A 15216-nucleotide genomic window follows, 5' to 3' on the forward strand; every position below is an offset into this window, starting at 1 on the left:
AATTATGTGTCGGCATACTTTCATTTTAATGTACAATAATGGAATGCCTTTACTAAATTAAATTTTTCAGCATTAATGGTCGTATCAAATATGCGTGCAGCACTGACTTGTGTACATTTTACAGAAATTTCAGTTCAGTACAAAACTAATAAGCGTCTTAATGCTTGGCAAATTTCAGCTTTAGTATAACTGCAACATGGAAAACGGCAGTGCCTTACCCATTTGATCAGAATAATGAACATGAGGTAAGATATTTTACAATTTGACAAGTTTGAAATATCACAGGCTTTAAATTACGTACACGTTTGAAACACGAGATAGAGAAGTTTTTTCATGAAATATAGCTATAAAGCTAGGTTATGGAAAAGGGTGGTTGTTCTACCAAGGTATTCTGTGGTGCTGTTATGATCAAAATATCAGAAGGGCTGAGTAAGATCACAGAGTATGAAAACTTGAAAATCATCATATGATCTAAAATGTGTCAGTTTTTCTTAGAACACAACAAAAAAGAACATTAAATATATATTTAAGTTTATTTTGCATTCAAGAATAATTTAAACATACGTAGAAACTAAATTAAACGAACATAAACAATGATACGACAAAGCATTAAAAATAGATGTACTGATCAAAAGCACTTCGTTAAGTAAATGTAGGTCTATATAACCTTGTTAAGTTTGTTAAGTTGTATTGACACAATTTATCTTTTTCAGGCAGCTGACTTCCAAGTAATCATTAGCAAAGTTGGAGTCGACACAATTTTGATGTTTAACTATGATCAAGAATTCTTCACATGGAAGAGTACAGGCGATAAATTAGTTTCAGTCGGGTACTCTAACAACAAACATGACGGGACCATTAAATTTGAAGAGGACACTTTCACACAAACAAATATGCAGGGATCAGATGGTATTTTGCAGATACACTATATATCAACGTTTGTATTTGTATAACTAAATGAATCAAAACTTAAAGATTTTTACCTTTGTTCACAGGTGAAAGGTATATATCTGTAATTATCCCGAGTCATACCATTTTTTTTCAATGATATTATTTCTGTTGTATACATATACTAAAAAAAAGAAAAGTTAAGGTATCATTTTCCTTTTTATTGTAGGTGTGAACGGCAGCTGGGTCTTTAATGTTACTTCGTCAACATCTAACTGGGGAACAGAATCACTTTGCCTTTCTGCTGTTTCCAACGATAGCACAGCAGCGATAATTGAGAGTGCACGGTCACTTGCCGATCCTTGTCCGTGCAGTATTGAACAAATAAAGAGGGACAGACGATTTAAACGTGATGTATCCAATGAATACGTATCGAGGTTTTCACGCGGCACAGACAGTGTCAGACAGAGATGTCACTACAGGTAAATCTTTTTTTGAAACAATGTTTTCTGAAGAATTATTATAATTTCTTTATTACATGCTTCCTGTTCAATTGCACAAGTTTAACAATGATAATATATGATCAAAAGCAGTAACGATCGATAAAAATAATGTTTCTTTTCTTAATTTTGTTTGATTTTTTTTTTCAGATTATGAAAAAAAAATTGATCTATTTAAGTAATAGTTTTGGTAAAGGTGATATAAATCATGGTACCTTTTGTATATGTTTTAAATAGCATGTAAGGTAACCCGTCCGTTTCAAATTGACAGCGTTACTGGAAGCTTACTACGAGGATATCCTGGTGGTGGGTATTTAGAAACAGGTCAAATAAAGGAAGTACACAAGAAATGCTGTATTAATTCATCCAGATGCGACTTATTCTACCATATCAATCCATCTGATACATGCGCTGGTTACAATCCACCATCTTTGTGTAAGTATATCATTTACAAGAACATAATTATGAAATGCTATATAAATAACGGGATTAAGATGGGCATTAACAATTGGTTTGGTTATTATTGTGGTGTTGAATAGCATTGTTGTAGTTCATTAACAGTATGCCAATTCTTTCTAGTTGCTATCGAAAAGAAATTACTTACATATAATGTATATTATTGTAACCACAATTCGGTATAATCAAAACCTATGGGCTCGCATCCCGAACTATTGATTTTTTTACAGTCTAACTTTGCTTGCTTAAACTCGTCAAGACCAGAAAAAAAAAATGGCTCGAGTTATCGGTATTTCGAGCAATCGAAAAAAATACATCAAACAGGGACTTTGTCAGCATCTGAGGCGACTCCAAGCGAAGGGCGGTGTACGAATTATCCGAGTTGGGGCGAACGAAGTTTGACTGTATCTAAAATGCCACAATGGACACTTTAAACTTCAGGTATTTTCTATTTTTAGCGTCTTCTTGGGGAGATCCTCACATAACAACGCTTGATGGTGCGAGATACACATTCAATGGTAGAGGAGAATTCACATTGCTAAAGATCGAAGAAAAGGACGCGTGAGTTTCCGTTACAAAAACTATTCGGTCAAACATAAGAAATAAAGAAGTAAGGGATACATATTGTGTCACCAATACAATGCTGACTGACCAAAATGTTCATCAAAGACATTTTATCTCTTATGTATTATCTCTTTTGTTTAATTCTGTGGAATGATTAAATTGTTAAGGATTTAAAAGATAGAGGTAGTGTTATATAAAATCAAAGGAAAGTAAAAGTTAACTAAAATGATCTTGTATATTTTCTCTTCATATTCTGTTTTCTAGAATGGCAAATGTTCAAGTCAGGACTGAACTAGCGAGTACAACTAACAAAGACGCTACTGTTTTTGTCGGCTTAGCAGCACAGGTTAGTTTCCTCTGTAACATTTGCAAAATGTAAAACTCTCTTTGTTAATTCAGTAATGCTCTATTAAAAGAACGAAACAAATCATGTTTATTTTCCATCAAATTTTACGGAATCAAGTACTGAATTATGAAAATGTTGATGATTTAAGCATTCTATTGATCCATGAAAGTAAGTTTAATAGAAAAATACGTAAAGACTTTTCAATATAAAAACATTAGAAAACAATGCTGTTGTTTTGCAGCTTATTTCACATTAACATTTTCCTTTCAGGTTGGAGAAACAGAAAATGGAGACAAGGTGGAGCTTATATTGAACAGGACTTCCCAGTCGTGCAGAATTTATGCTAATGGTGTCTTTAAAGAAACCGCTTTGCCGACAAAGAAGTTGAATCATATCAATCTCGGTGGACTGGAGATATTTTCTGATCCGAATGACGATGCTAATAAAACTATCATAATAACATTTAGTGCTAGAATATCCATACAGGTAAATTGAAATGTTGGAAAATAGGTAAATTGAAATGTTGGGTAATAGAATAAAACTGACAAAAAATTAGAAATTTTACGAGCTATGCACTGCATACACCATGATATTCATATTTTGCGCAGCGGCAAAAAGTCATCTAAAATCACTATGCCAAAAGCCTTTTACTTCATTTATTATGAGAAATAGATAGAAGATGGTAGTAACATACGAATGTAATTTCTTTCAGATCCATTTTTCTGATATACTTAATATCGTGGCTTCTGTTCCACGAGACGCACCATTCCATGGAAAAACAACGGGGCTGTTAGGTAACAATAATGATAATGATACAGATGATTTCAGGCCTAGGAATGATTCGAGCAATCCACTGAGCAAGAATTCAAGTGAAGAAGATCTCTACAAATTTGGAATAACTTGTAAGCCGTTTGTATTTCTAAATCTAATTGATTATGGTTATGTTCAGGTAATATTCTGTTTTGAATTTCTTACGATATACAACACAAACGACCACGTCGAATATTTCATTTTTTCGTTTGACTACCATACTTGTACCCCCTGAACAACGAAGTTGTAAGGGGGGGGGGGGGGGGGGGGGTATACTGGTTTCAGGTTGTCTGTCCGTCTGTCCGTCTGTCTGTCCGTAGACACAATCTTGTGCGCACCATCTCTCCTCATCCCCTTGACACAATTTAATGAATCTTCATACAAGTGGTCAGTAACAACAGTAGTTGTGCATGGTGCGTGTTAGGTTCTTTCAGAAAAAAATGCAGGGTTACGGGACTTTGTTTTTGTTACTATACTATATACCTATACTATATACATAGAGTCTGCATATGCAATCTTGTGCGCGCTAAATCTCCTGAACCCATGCACACAATTTAATAAAACTTCACACAAGTGATCTGTAGTAACCCTAGTTGTGCATGGTGTATTTTAGGTTCTTTCAGAAAAACATTCTGCACAGTTATGGGACTTTGGTTTTTGTTAATATACTATATACATACAGTCTGCATATGCAATATTGTGCGCGCCTATTCTCCTGAACCCTTGTACAAAATTGAATGAAACTTCAAACAAGTGATCAGTACCAACCATAGTTGTGCATTTTACGATCATTTAGATACATATTCTGCAGAGTTATGGGACTATGTTTTTTGTTTTTTGTTACTATACTATATACATAGAGTCTGCTTATGCAATCTTGCGCGCGCCTAATCTCCCAAACCATTGCACACAACTGAATGAAACTTCACACAAGTGATCAGTATCAACCTTAATTCTGCATGGTGTATGTTAGTTCTTTCACAAAAATATTCTGCAGAGTTAGGGGACTTTGATTTTTGTTACTGTACTATATACATAGAGTCTATACACATACAGTCAACATAATTATGCAATCTTGTGTGCGTCAAATTGCAATGTAGTGTCAGTGCGTGAGGGGGTACATTCACCACATTCAGTGATAGCTCTAGTTTAGGTTTCAAATATGATGAAACGATGTTTAGTTTCACTAATGCATTGTTTTGTTTTAAGTGAGGTTACCACTATTACTGAATTTTGTTTTTATATCGGAAGGGCGAGTAAGCAAAGAGGAGTCTCTGTTCAGTTACAACATCTCGGGAGGAAGCTATTTATCATACAACGATGAGAGTATAAGGCCAAATGCATTTATCAGCGATGAGATTAATCGAAATACAATTGGAAGTTACATAAACAAAACATGTGGCTTTGGAAATATAAATATAACACATTGTGGAGACAATTTGGCATGTATGGTTGATGCTGCAGCCACATGTAACGAAGCCTTTGGTCTTCATTCTAAAGCCACCGAAGATACCGTGAATAAAGAGAAGAAAACATTGGGTAGGTATCTTAAATTCGAAATAAATTCATATATGGTGAAAGTTCATAGTACATTAGTAAGGTACATTTCATTTTGTCATGATATTGTAAATAAGAAAATATTATGGGTTCGCAAAAAAACAGGGTAAAATCAAATATAAAATATGTTTTGCTAAAGGCAGACTACTTCGCAATATTCTTTTAATAAAACGCAGAACTTCAGAAAACCTACCAAAAAGACAGAACTTTCTGCATGACCATTCTTAGATGATTTTCACCGATTATGTAATCTGATACCTCAGACACCATTCGCAGGAATGGATTGAATCTTCACAATTTTGTTTACTATAACGATCTGTCATTCGTTTCATAGGCTTCATATCTTACAAACGAATGCTCCTTTTCGACTTTGCAATTTTTGTATAGTTTTGTATGTAAACTGGTATTGCAGTATCCACTAATAGGAATGCTTGAATCTTCACACACTCGTTTACCGTATCTTAGTTTGAAACAGGTGGTAATTATTGCATTTGAGTTGATTTTGTGATCAGTTTTATCTAACGCTTCGTGATGTCGATCATACGAAAAGATGATTCCTGACAATCCTCAGTAAAGGATCTGTAAGCGAAGTGACACAGAAGGACTTTGTACTATTTCGAATCCTGCAAGAAAAAGTTCGTGATAGTAATGAAATTGCATGTTCAAATTCATTATGCCCGCCCCCACGCCCCCACCCCCCCCTCCCTTCGAAGGATGAAGGGTATATTGTTTGGCTGATGTCAGTCGGTCGGTCGGTCGGTCGGTCTGTCTGTCCGTTTGTCGGTCGGTCGGTCGGTCGGTCCATAGACAAATCGGTTTCTGGATGAAAACTCGAGAATGCTCGAGTCTAGGATCCTGAAACTTGAGGAGGTTGGTCATGACCAGCAAATGACCCCTATTGATTTTGAGATCATTAGGTCAAAGGTAAAGGTCACAGTGACCTGGAACAGTTAATCTGTTTCTGGACGATAACTCGAGAACACTTGGACCTAGGATCACGAAACTTAATAGGGAGGTTGGTGAAGAGGATATTTTGTTTTGCTGATGTAGGTTGGTCGGTCGGTCGGTCGGTCGGCCCGTAGACCAATCGGTTTCCGAATGATAACTCGAGAATGCTTGGGCATAGGATCACGGAACTTAAAGGGATGTCGATCACGACCAGCAAATGACCTCTATTGGGATCAGTAGGTCAAAGGTCAAAGTCACAGTTAAACCTTTTATGGACGATGACTTGAAAAATAAAACGGACAAAAGAATGTTTTGGCCCAGGATCTTCAAACTTGACATGGGAATGACCGCTATTGGTTTTGAGGGTCAGTAGGTCAAAAGTCAAGGTCACATTGACCCGGAACAGTAGAACATTTTTTGCCAAATAACTAGAGAATGCTTTGGTCTAAGGTCACAATTGATACGAAGGTCATTTACAACTGGTAAATGATTAGTAGGAATATCCTACCTTATGCAAGTAGTGTCACTGTTAGTTTGTAAAAGCATTGGACGCGGTCAGACATAAAATAGACACCAGTGGTGTATTTATGTCAATTTGGGACCACAAATGGGCCTAAATCTTAATAACAAATTTGTTTTTCCAAATTTAAAATTTTAAATTCAAAGTTAAAGAATGACAAAAAACTTGAAAATGCAAGTCTGAGAGTGAATAGAATTAGTGAATTTGTTGTTATGAAACTAGCTACAAATTGGCAGTAATAGTTTATTTATTTCACTAGCCTTTGATACAGAAAAGTAATCCTAATTTTTGTTGCTGTACCGCACATTTTTCCCAATCGTATAAACCCCAGCCCCTTTCCAAAATATATGTTCTTTGGCCTTACAGCAGATCTTTGGTTAAATATCAACAAATTCCAAAAGGTTGAAGAAGATACCATTCGAATACACTCGTTAGTATAAATGTATCTATGGGTTTGACGAGTAACAAAAGTTGAACTGTGAAACCAGATAATATATGACACATTGTGGATAAACGAAAAGCTTTGTTTCAGGAGTTTATGACCCATTTTGTCAAACAATTAAACGTACCCAAAAACAGACTATATATTTTTAGCTCGGTTTAGATAGATCAAATATATATTGTTCTGGGACATTGTATAGCAGTCAAATTGACAACACTTGCACTATGTATCTTACTTCAGAACAGAAGAATTTTGGCGGGTATGATAACGTTGAATATCCAGACGTAAACTTTAAAGTTATGGTCCAACTTTTACAGCAAATCTCGTGTCCCTGGGTGTAATTATAATTGCAAAATGATCTTAATTTTTTGTGCCCCCATGAGTGGTGGGGGCATGTAGATTTGGTCTTGTCCGTCCGTCCGTCCGAAGTTCGTTACGCGCCTAGCTCAAAAAGTATTTGATATAAATTGATGAAACCTTGCATGAGTCTTTATCATGATATGAACTTGCGCACCTCCTATTTTTCGTCTGGCTCCACCCCTAGTTTTAGAGTTATGGCCCCTGAAATAGTCAAAAATGCACATTTTCACTTTGTGACGTACCTAGCTCAAAAAGTATTTCATACAAATTGATTAAACCTTGTATGAGTCTTTGTCATGATATGAACCTGCGCACCTCCTATTTTTTGTCTGACTTCGCCCCCTATTTTCAGAATTATGGCCCCTAAAATAGTCAAAAATGCACATTTTCACCCTTTGACGCACCCAGCTCAAAAAGTATTTAATATAAATGGTTGATGATATAAACTTGCACACCTCTTATTTTTTGGCTGGCTCCACCCCCTATGTTTAAAGTTATGGTCCCTGAAATAGTAAAACAATGCACATTTTCACCTAATTATGTGCTTAGCCCAAAAAGCATTTAATGTTAATTCACGAAACCCTGCTTGAGTCTTTATCATGATGTGACCTTTCACACTTGGCATTCTTCTTGAGAATCTTTGCGCTTATTACAGAGTTATGGCCCTTGAAATAGCCAAAATAGTGGATTTTTAGTTTGTGATGCTCATAGCTCAAAAATATATGGCCTAGAATAATGAATCCTTTCCATAAAATGTTTGTTTAGGCTAAACCCCATTAACACTGCAAACTTTTGAATTATTGCCCCTTATTTGTGACAAATGTACCAATGGGGAGGGGCCACACCCTGTGTCCTACAGACACATTCTAGTTTGTACATATTTTTAGTGTTGTAACAGTATGCTTTTCGTGAAAAAAAAATGTTTATTCTGCTCATTGTTTAAGTAGATACACATTTCTTCTATTTTAGATCACAAGCCGCCAAATATTACCCAACCAGATCCGCTATACATCAAATACACTCAGAATCATATAATGAACTTTACATTTGAATTTCCTGTAGACGTTCAAACAAATATCTCAGTACCGGACTACACTTGTGAAAGTAAGTAAATAAAGTGTGAGTCTTTTGTTCCGACAAACGTTATTCTAGTGTTTTATTAGACAAATCTGCTTTTATTTTACCATTTCTGTTCGACAATTCCGATTAGATTCTTGTGTGTGTTTTTTTTTCGGTTATATAATATAAGTATATTTGTCAGACAAATCCACATATATTCTAGTGTTTCTGTCGGACAAATCCGGTTATATTCTAGTGTGTCTGTTAGACAATTTCGGTTATATTCTAAAGTTTCTGTTAGACAATATCGGTTATATTAGAAGCTACAGGAGTCCAAGAGCTTGATCTACGGGCTAGATAATGGTCCTATTGACAGACAAAATTACGTTTGAAGTCATCGTTCTCAACTCTGATTCATATGGCGAATGTATTTAGGTCTTGCAGAGAATATGTTGTTACTAGTACTGTCTAGTACTGTATTAGGATCTATTGTTACATTTCAGTACTGTAATTATCTATGTACTCTGGCTTTTTCATACGTAATGTTTTTAACTACCAAAAATGTAAAAGTGATTGCTTTCTTACTCCCAGTGAACATGGCAGGAAATGTTATAAGTTAAATTTTATTATCGTGCAATTTCATTTTGTTTCTCAGTATTTTTAGCAGAGAAACACATGGAATTCAAACCGATAGAGTTCATATAAGTATGAATGATTTTTATGCCCCCGAAGGGAGGCATATAGTTTTTGAACCGTCTGTCGGTCTGTCAGTCTGTCCGCAATTTTCGTGTCCGGTCCATATCTTTGTCATCGATGGATGGATTTTCAAATAACTTGGCATGAATGTGTACCACAGTAAGACGACGTGCCGCGCGCAAGACCCAGGTCCGTAACTCAAAGGTCAAGGTCACACTTAGACGTAAAAGGTCATTTTTCATGATAGTGCATTCGTGTCCGGTCCATATCTTTGTCATTCGTGCGTGGATTTTAAAATAACTACGCATGAATGTGTGCCACAGTAAGACGACGAGTCGCGCGCAAGACCCAGGTCCGTAGGTCAAAGGTCCTAAACTCTAACATCGGCCATAACTATTCATTCAAAGTGCCATCGGGGCATGTGTCATCCTGTGGAGACAGCTCTTGTTTTTAGCTTTTTTAAGACAAATCACATGCTCCGTTATTATGATAAGAAGAAAACAAAAAATACATTAAATACAGACTTTAAATCTTAAATATTTTCATTTTTGTATTAGTCAAAACCTAAATGACACAATTTGCAGCTTGCAGATGAAACATTTGCTGTCTGTCTTGCAGATTGTACTTCGTTTTCATTGAATGTTTCTGGTGTATTGAGAAAGTTACCAGCGTATCTAAATATAACAGCAAAAGACAACATGAATGCCACTTCGGAATACCGGCCGGATATCTATTATTGTGGATGCATGAAAGAATCTCAATGTGACTATTCACTCATAGTTCAAGATGGGCCTGTTGGAGGCTCAGGTAAGGCGTAGTAAATATATTAAATGAGGTACCAAACATGAAATATACTGTGTATTGTGCATTGTTTGAAATATACTCCTGTCTTGTTGAATCAGAGTACCTTTGTTAAATGTTGTTAGCTATAAGCAGGATGTGATATATATGTGAGATACCTTCCACTTTTTGTGTGTATTCTGTAACACAGGATTGACTGGATATATATATTATAATATGTCTACATTATACAATGTCACGCTTTCCACATTTTCCAAAATACCATTGACCATCCAGTTTAATATTAAAAATAATTTGAGTGTGGTAACATAACATCGCTTTTTTGGTTTTACATATAATATATTGTACTTTGCTTATGCGTGTAATTATTTTGGTTCTTCAAATTATGTCTGTAGAGTAGTTTTACACTTATAGAATTAACGTCCGTACTCCTAGTGTTCAGCTGGAAAATGTGTCATTCATGTACCAAGTGGCAAGCCGCCGAAAGGTTTCTTTTGATAAATCTGTCTTCTTTTACAGAAGGGAAGTTCTTCCGTGCAAGATGCAACTGCTCTGAAGATACCGAAGGTGGTTACTGTGAACAGAAGGTGGACAGATGTGCTGGTACCTCGTGTTATACAAACGTTACTTGCAACAGTAATGTATCTGCACCCAATAATCCATGTGGACCATGTCCGGCAGGTCTTGAAGGGGATGGATTACGGTGTTTCGGTGAGTTCATTACACTGAAGTATTAGTTTACCTCTGTCATGTAAACGATCCATGAACAGCACTTAATAACCCATGCGAACTATGGTTTTGAAGGCGATTGGTCGCGGCATTTTGGTGAGAATTACAATGAACTGAAATATTTCTCAACTTCTATATTAGAGACTCGAAACATTATCGACACTTTTCTACCACTGGGTTATGAATTCGACGAATATGTTAAATCGTAAAATAAATTAAGCGGGAATATTGAATTAGAACATTTGGTTTTAAAACTATATTTCAAAACTCTGTAATATATTTTCTGTTTATTTATACAGACAAAAACGAATGTTACCTTGGAATTTCACAGTGTGGCCAGATATGTGAGAACACGGACGGATCGTACATATGTAAATGCAACCAGGGATATGAGCTTGATGCGGATGGTTACTCTTGCAATGGTAGTAAATTAATTTTGAACATCAGTACAGGATTAACATAGCTGGTGCAAATATTATTTTTCAATATGAATGCACTATTATTTTACGTATGTCACCATTGTTTGCTTATAATAAAATATCCACTCCATCCTTGTTATTCAATGTTTAAAACGCTATGAAAATATCAGTTGTCAGAACTGTGTTGCCAACAGGTTCCAACTCCTAAAACGTCGGCCTTATGTTTCAGATATAAATGAATGTGAACTCCAGGATTTTACCTGCGAGAGCAATATGTATTGTGAGAATACAATTGGAGGTTATGACTGCAAATGCAATCCAGGTTATTTGAAAGGTACAGGAAAGGGGTGTGTAGAAGGTAAGCATTTCACGTTTTTGGAAAACATAAATTATTTCAATAGGTTCTCATTTACTAGTTAAATATACGTCTTAAAATCTGCCAAGTCTGTGCTGTAGTATTGTTCCAGTTGTTTAATTTGTTAAACACTATATATATATATTGTGAAGCGTTGAGCGAATAACACATTTTGTTTAAAATAATCTAAACAGTTACCTATCTTCTACATTCTCGCATACCAGAGGTCTACCGTGGTTCCCCGGATTCGTCTCGGGATTTTGACGAACATCTGATGGATGAGAATGATCTTCTACGAATGTAATTAATGTTAAATGCTATTTAAATAAAAAAAAAATTGATTTCTTTTAGCGAAATACACAATTAAAGGAACAATGCTTGGCACAGAAAAAAAATAGAAATTTTGATTTGATAGCCGGCTACATTGTAAGAATCTTCTTCTTGTTTATATTGTATCATTTATTAGCAGATGGTTCTTGAACAGTATGTTCTTCTTCAGGAAAGGCATCTTATGGTGGAATTTTGGTATTTAAAACTATCGTTCAGAATGAAGAAAAGTTAAAGGCAGAGATTAAAATGTTTGTAAGTGAATATAAACATGTTCGTGCTGTTCGTGGTCTTCATGTTTTGATTCTGAAAGGGTTTTACTGTTTTTGAACACTGCGTGCCAATTCTCCCAGACCCGTATTCATCGATGTTAACGTTTAAAGTCTGAAAACAAGATTTAAATAGACAAGTATTCATTTTGTCTATAACAAATTCTTACTGCTGAAATTTTGCTGAATCATCATTAGCAGCAGAATGAAAATTCTTGCAAAGTTTACATGCAGTTTATACATGTTTGACAATGCCAGAGCAAAATGGAAATTTAGCATTTAATTTAAGCGTGCAAGTCCAAGTTTCAGACAGCTTCAAACATTGATCATGCACTGTACTGGCTTTTTCTTCACCAGTAAAGTCAACATACATGAACGAACAGTGGAGAACAAATGGCTTCAGACTAAGCTTCCTCCCTTAAGTCGTCACTGAAAACATTGCCTTGGTCGGGGAAGTCCTTTTATTTATCGCCATATATGTGTAAGAATTCTAACAATTACATAACTCGTTGAATGACAATTGAATGTCTAATGTGCAATATATGGCTTAACTAACAGTTATTCTGTTTTTCGTTTTAGTTAATGAAGACATACAAAGATGGCGGAATAGACATCGTGGATATAGAAATAACACTAGAAGAAATAAGTGATGCAACAAGGTATGTGTCAACCTCTTCGTATCTTTTTTGTTAAAGGTTCTGTCTTTATTGTCCTATCGTCAATTGCACATGTTACAGATTTCTGGAAGTTCAACAGTCCTACTTAAGTAAGATCAAAAGTACTTAGTTGTCCACGCTTTGAATATGTAACGTATCGCCTGAAAAGTGAAAAATTGGTGTCTATATAATTTAATTATCGCACTTTCCAAGGCATATAGTTAAATTATGCTCTTGTAAAATACTCGCTTAAAAGAAATAATGAAATTTTTGAATTCGAGTAAGTTTGTAAAAGATATAGTTTTGTATTAACTTTATTTAGGTATCACAATGACTATATCATCACAATTAATATATGATTATAATTATCATATCGTCACATTCACTATGTAATCACAATTACTATATCATCACATTGACTTTATCATTTATTTTACTATATCATCACATTGACTACATCATCACTTTTACTATATCATCACATTGACTACATCATCACTTTCATTATATCATCACATTGACTATATCATCACAACTACTATATCATCTATATCATCGGATGTCACAATTAGTATATCATCACATTGACTATATCATCACATTGACTATATCATCACAATTACTTTGTCATTACAATTATCATATCATTACACTGAATATGTAATCACAATTACTATATCATCACATTGGCTATGTAATTACAACTACTATACCATCACATTGACTATATCATCACAACGTCTATACCATCAAAATTATCATATCATCACAATAACTATTTCATTGCAATTATTTATAATTACAATAACCAGATATGTACCAGACATTAACTCAAGTTCATGTAGATGTAGGTTCAGAGCGGTGGCTTCTTGCACCAGAATTAAATAAATATTGTTCACTTGAGGCAGAGCGTTTATTATTTATATATAGCAGAAGTATAATCAGCACATTGCTTTGAATTTGATTGAAAAAGAGCTGTTGACGGAAGTACATGTATGCTTAATTATAAAATAGTCTTCTTGTAGTATTTTCTTCATGGTCAAGAGCATATCTTTAAGTTTCAAAAAAATTCAGTAAGATTCACATTTGTTGGTGTTTTATCTCCATTGAGAGTTTGTTAACGGATTACAAAGCTTAAAAAATGAATCGATATATCGATTTAGCAAGGAAAGTAAATTTTGAATAAGTAGCAAGCTTTCACTTGTACTATCTAGAAAAAACAGCAGCTAAGATAATCTACTGACTCTGTCGACACAGTTAATTTTTTACTTCAGGAAAAGAAGAGAGGTAACCAGCGGACAAAAATGGAACGCACATTTTGTTCTTCACACACAATATCAGAATTCAACAGAAAACGTTCGCGAAGTTCTAACTACCAAATTAAAAAAAATAACTTCAAACAACGATGGATATGGTGCGATAGATGGGCCTTTCCCAATACTGCTGTCTATAGGGGATTCAGGTGTATATACAGGTATGTAGTTTCTTATCCTCTTGTATATGGTATTTCGGAGATGTAGACAGAGGTTCCAGTGCTAGTTTTCAAGGCAGTTTTAAGGCAGTTTCACATTTACACAAAAATCAAAACGACACAAAACTTAAAATATTTAGGATATACTGCATGCCAGTGAAATTTCGAATGAGCGATTGGCATGAAACATAGTTGCGCATGTCGTTAGCATGTCCTACTTGGATTATTTTCACGATGTTATTGCCATCTAAAGGTCATTTTTGTATCTTTGTTTGAAAATAATAAAACCCTTGATACTTGCGTAAGGTATGAATACGATTTATTTTGTTTTGTCGGAGATATCCATACTTGATCTAAAGGTGTACGGATGACGCACTTCAAGTAGCTTACTGCACAGGGAATAGCTAAAATGTGTACTGGGGATAGTAACGATGTATTCAAAACAGTGAGACTGTGGTAATATTTACCCATTTTATACGGACAATTATCCTGATGGATTTCTTCTAGCGTTGTACATGCTTCTTTTCGTTTGTATGTTTTCTTCCGTTCTACTGGAGCAGTATCTCTGTTATAATCGGACACACAGAATTGATTTGATAACATTGCCTACAAATGAATTTTTGCACTGTAATTTATGTCAATGCTGATTTTGAAAAAAATGGAATCATGTTTGATTCAAGAAAATATTTTTCGGCAAGAAAACTACAGACTGAATCATTGGCTTAAAATTCAAGCCACATATTGTAGTTATAGTGTATGAACATTTCATTTGCATTTTTCATTTTGAAAATGCTAGGAAAATGTTAGTAGAAATTAGCTACAGTGCTCCTCTGAGAAAACAAACAGCTAGTAAACAATCTGAGAAACTGAGTTTTATTCTGAATCTTTATTTTTGTGCCTGTCAGTTGTTGTTTTTTTTTGTCTCGTTTTTTTATTGTTTGTTGAGTGTTGACATCTTGATTTGATACAGCCCGCCTATTATTGAAATCGAAATAAATCCCTCGGTATTGAATTTGAAAATAATAAACTCAGCCTTATTCATG

The 15216-nt window shown here is 34.9% G+C and overlaps 1 protein-coding gene across 1 annotated transcript in view; it reads left to right on the forward strand.

Moving 5' to 3' along the window:
- The window catches only part of LOC123559410 (uncharacterized), a 45963-nt gene that overhangs the window by 20242 nt on the left and 10505 nt on the right, over positions 1-15216 (forward strand). Inside the window, exons 15-31 of the mRNA XM_053516862.1 lie at positions 179-245; positions 714-909; positions 1118-1370; positions 1660-1823; positions 2303-2405; positions 2673-2754; positions 3025-3240; positions 3467-3656; positions 4816-5103; positions 8361-8495; positions 9765-9953; positions 10467-10658; positions 10976-11098; positions 11325-11453; positions 11950-12032; positions 12626-12705; positions 13977-14176. Coding sequence (XP_053372837.1) covers positions 179-245; positions 714-909; positions 1118-1370; positions 1660-1823; positions 2303-2405; positions 2673-2754; positions 3025-3240; positions 3467-3656; positions 4816-5103; positions 8361-8495; positions 9765-9953; positions 10467-10658; positions 10976-11098; positions 11325-11453; positions 11950-12032; positions 12626-12705; positions 13977-14176 — 2690 coding nt within the window. The remainder of the gene's footprint in view (positions 1-178; positions 246-713; positions 910-1117; positions 1371-1659; positions 1824-2302; positions 2406-2672; positions 2755-3024; positions 3241-3466; positions 3657-4815; positions 5104-8360; positions 8496-9764; positions 9954-10466; positions 10659-10975; positions 11099-11324; positions 11454-11949; positions 12033-12625; positions 12706-13976; positions 14177-15216) is intronic.

The sequence above is a fragment of the Mercenaria mercenaria genome, chromosome 10, assembly GCF_021730395.1.
Source record: "Mercenaria mercenaria strain notata chromosome 10, MADL_Memer_1, whole genome shotgun sequence".
Taxonomy (NCBI): domain Eukaryota; kingdom Metazoa; phylum Mollusca; class Bivalvia; order Venerida; family Veneridae; genus Mercenaria; species Mercenaria mercenaria.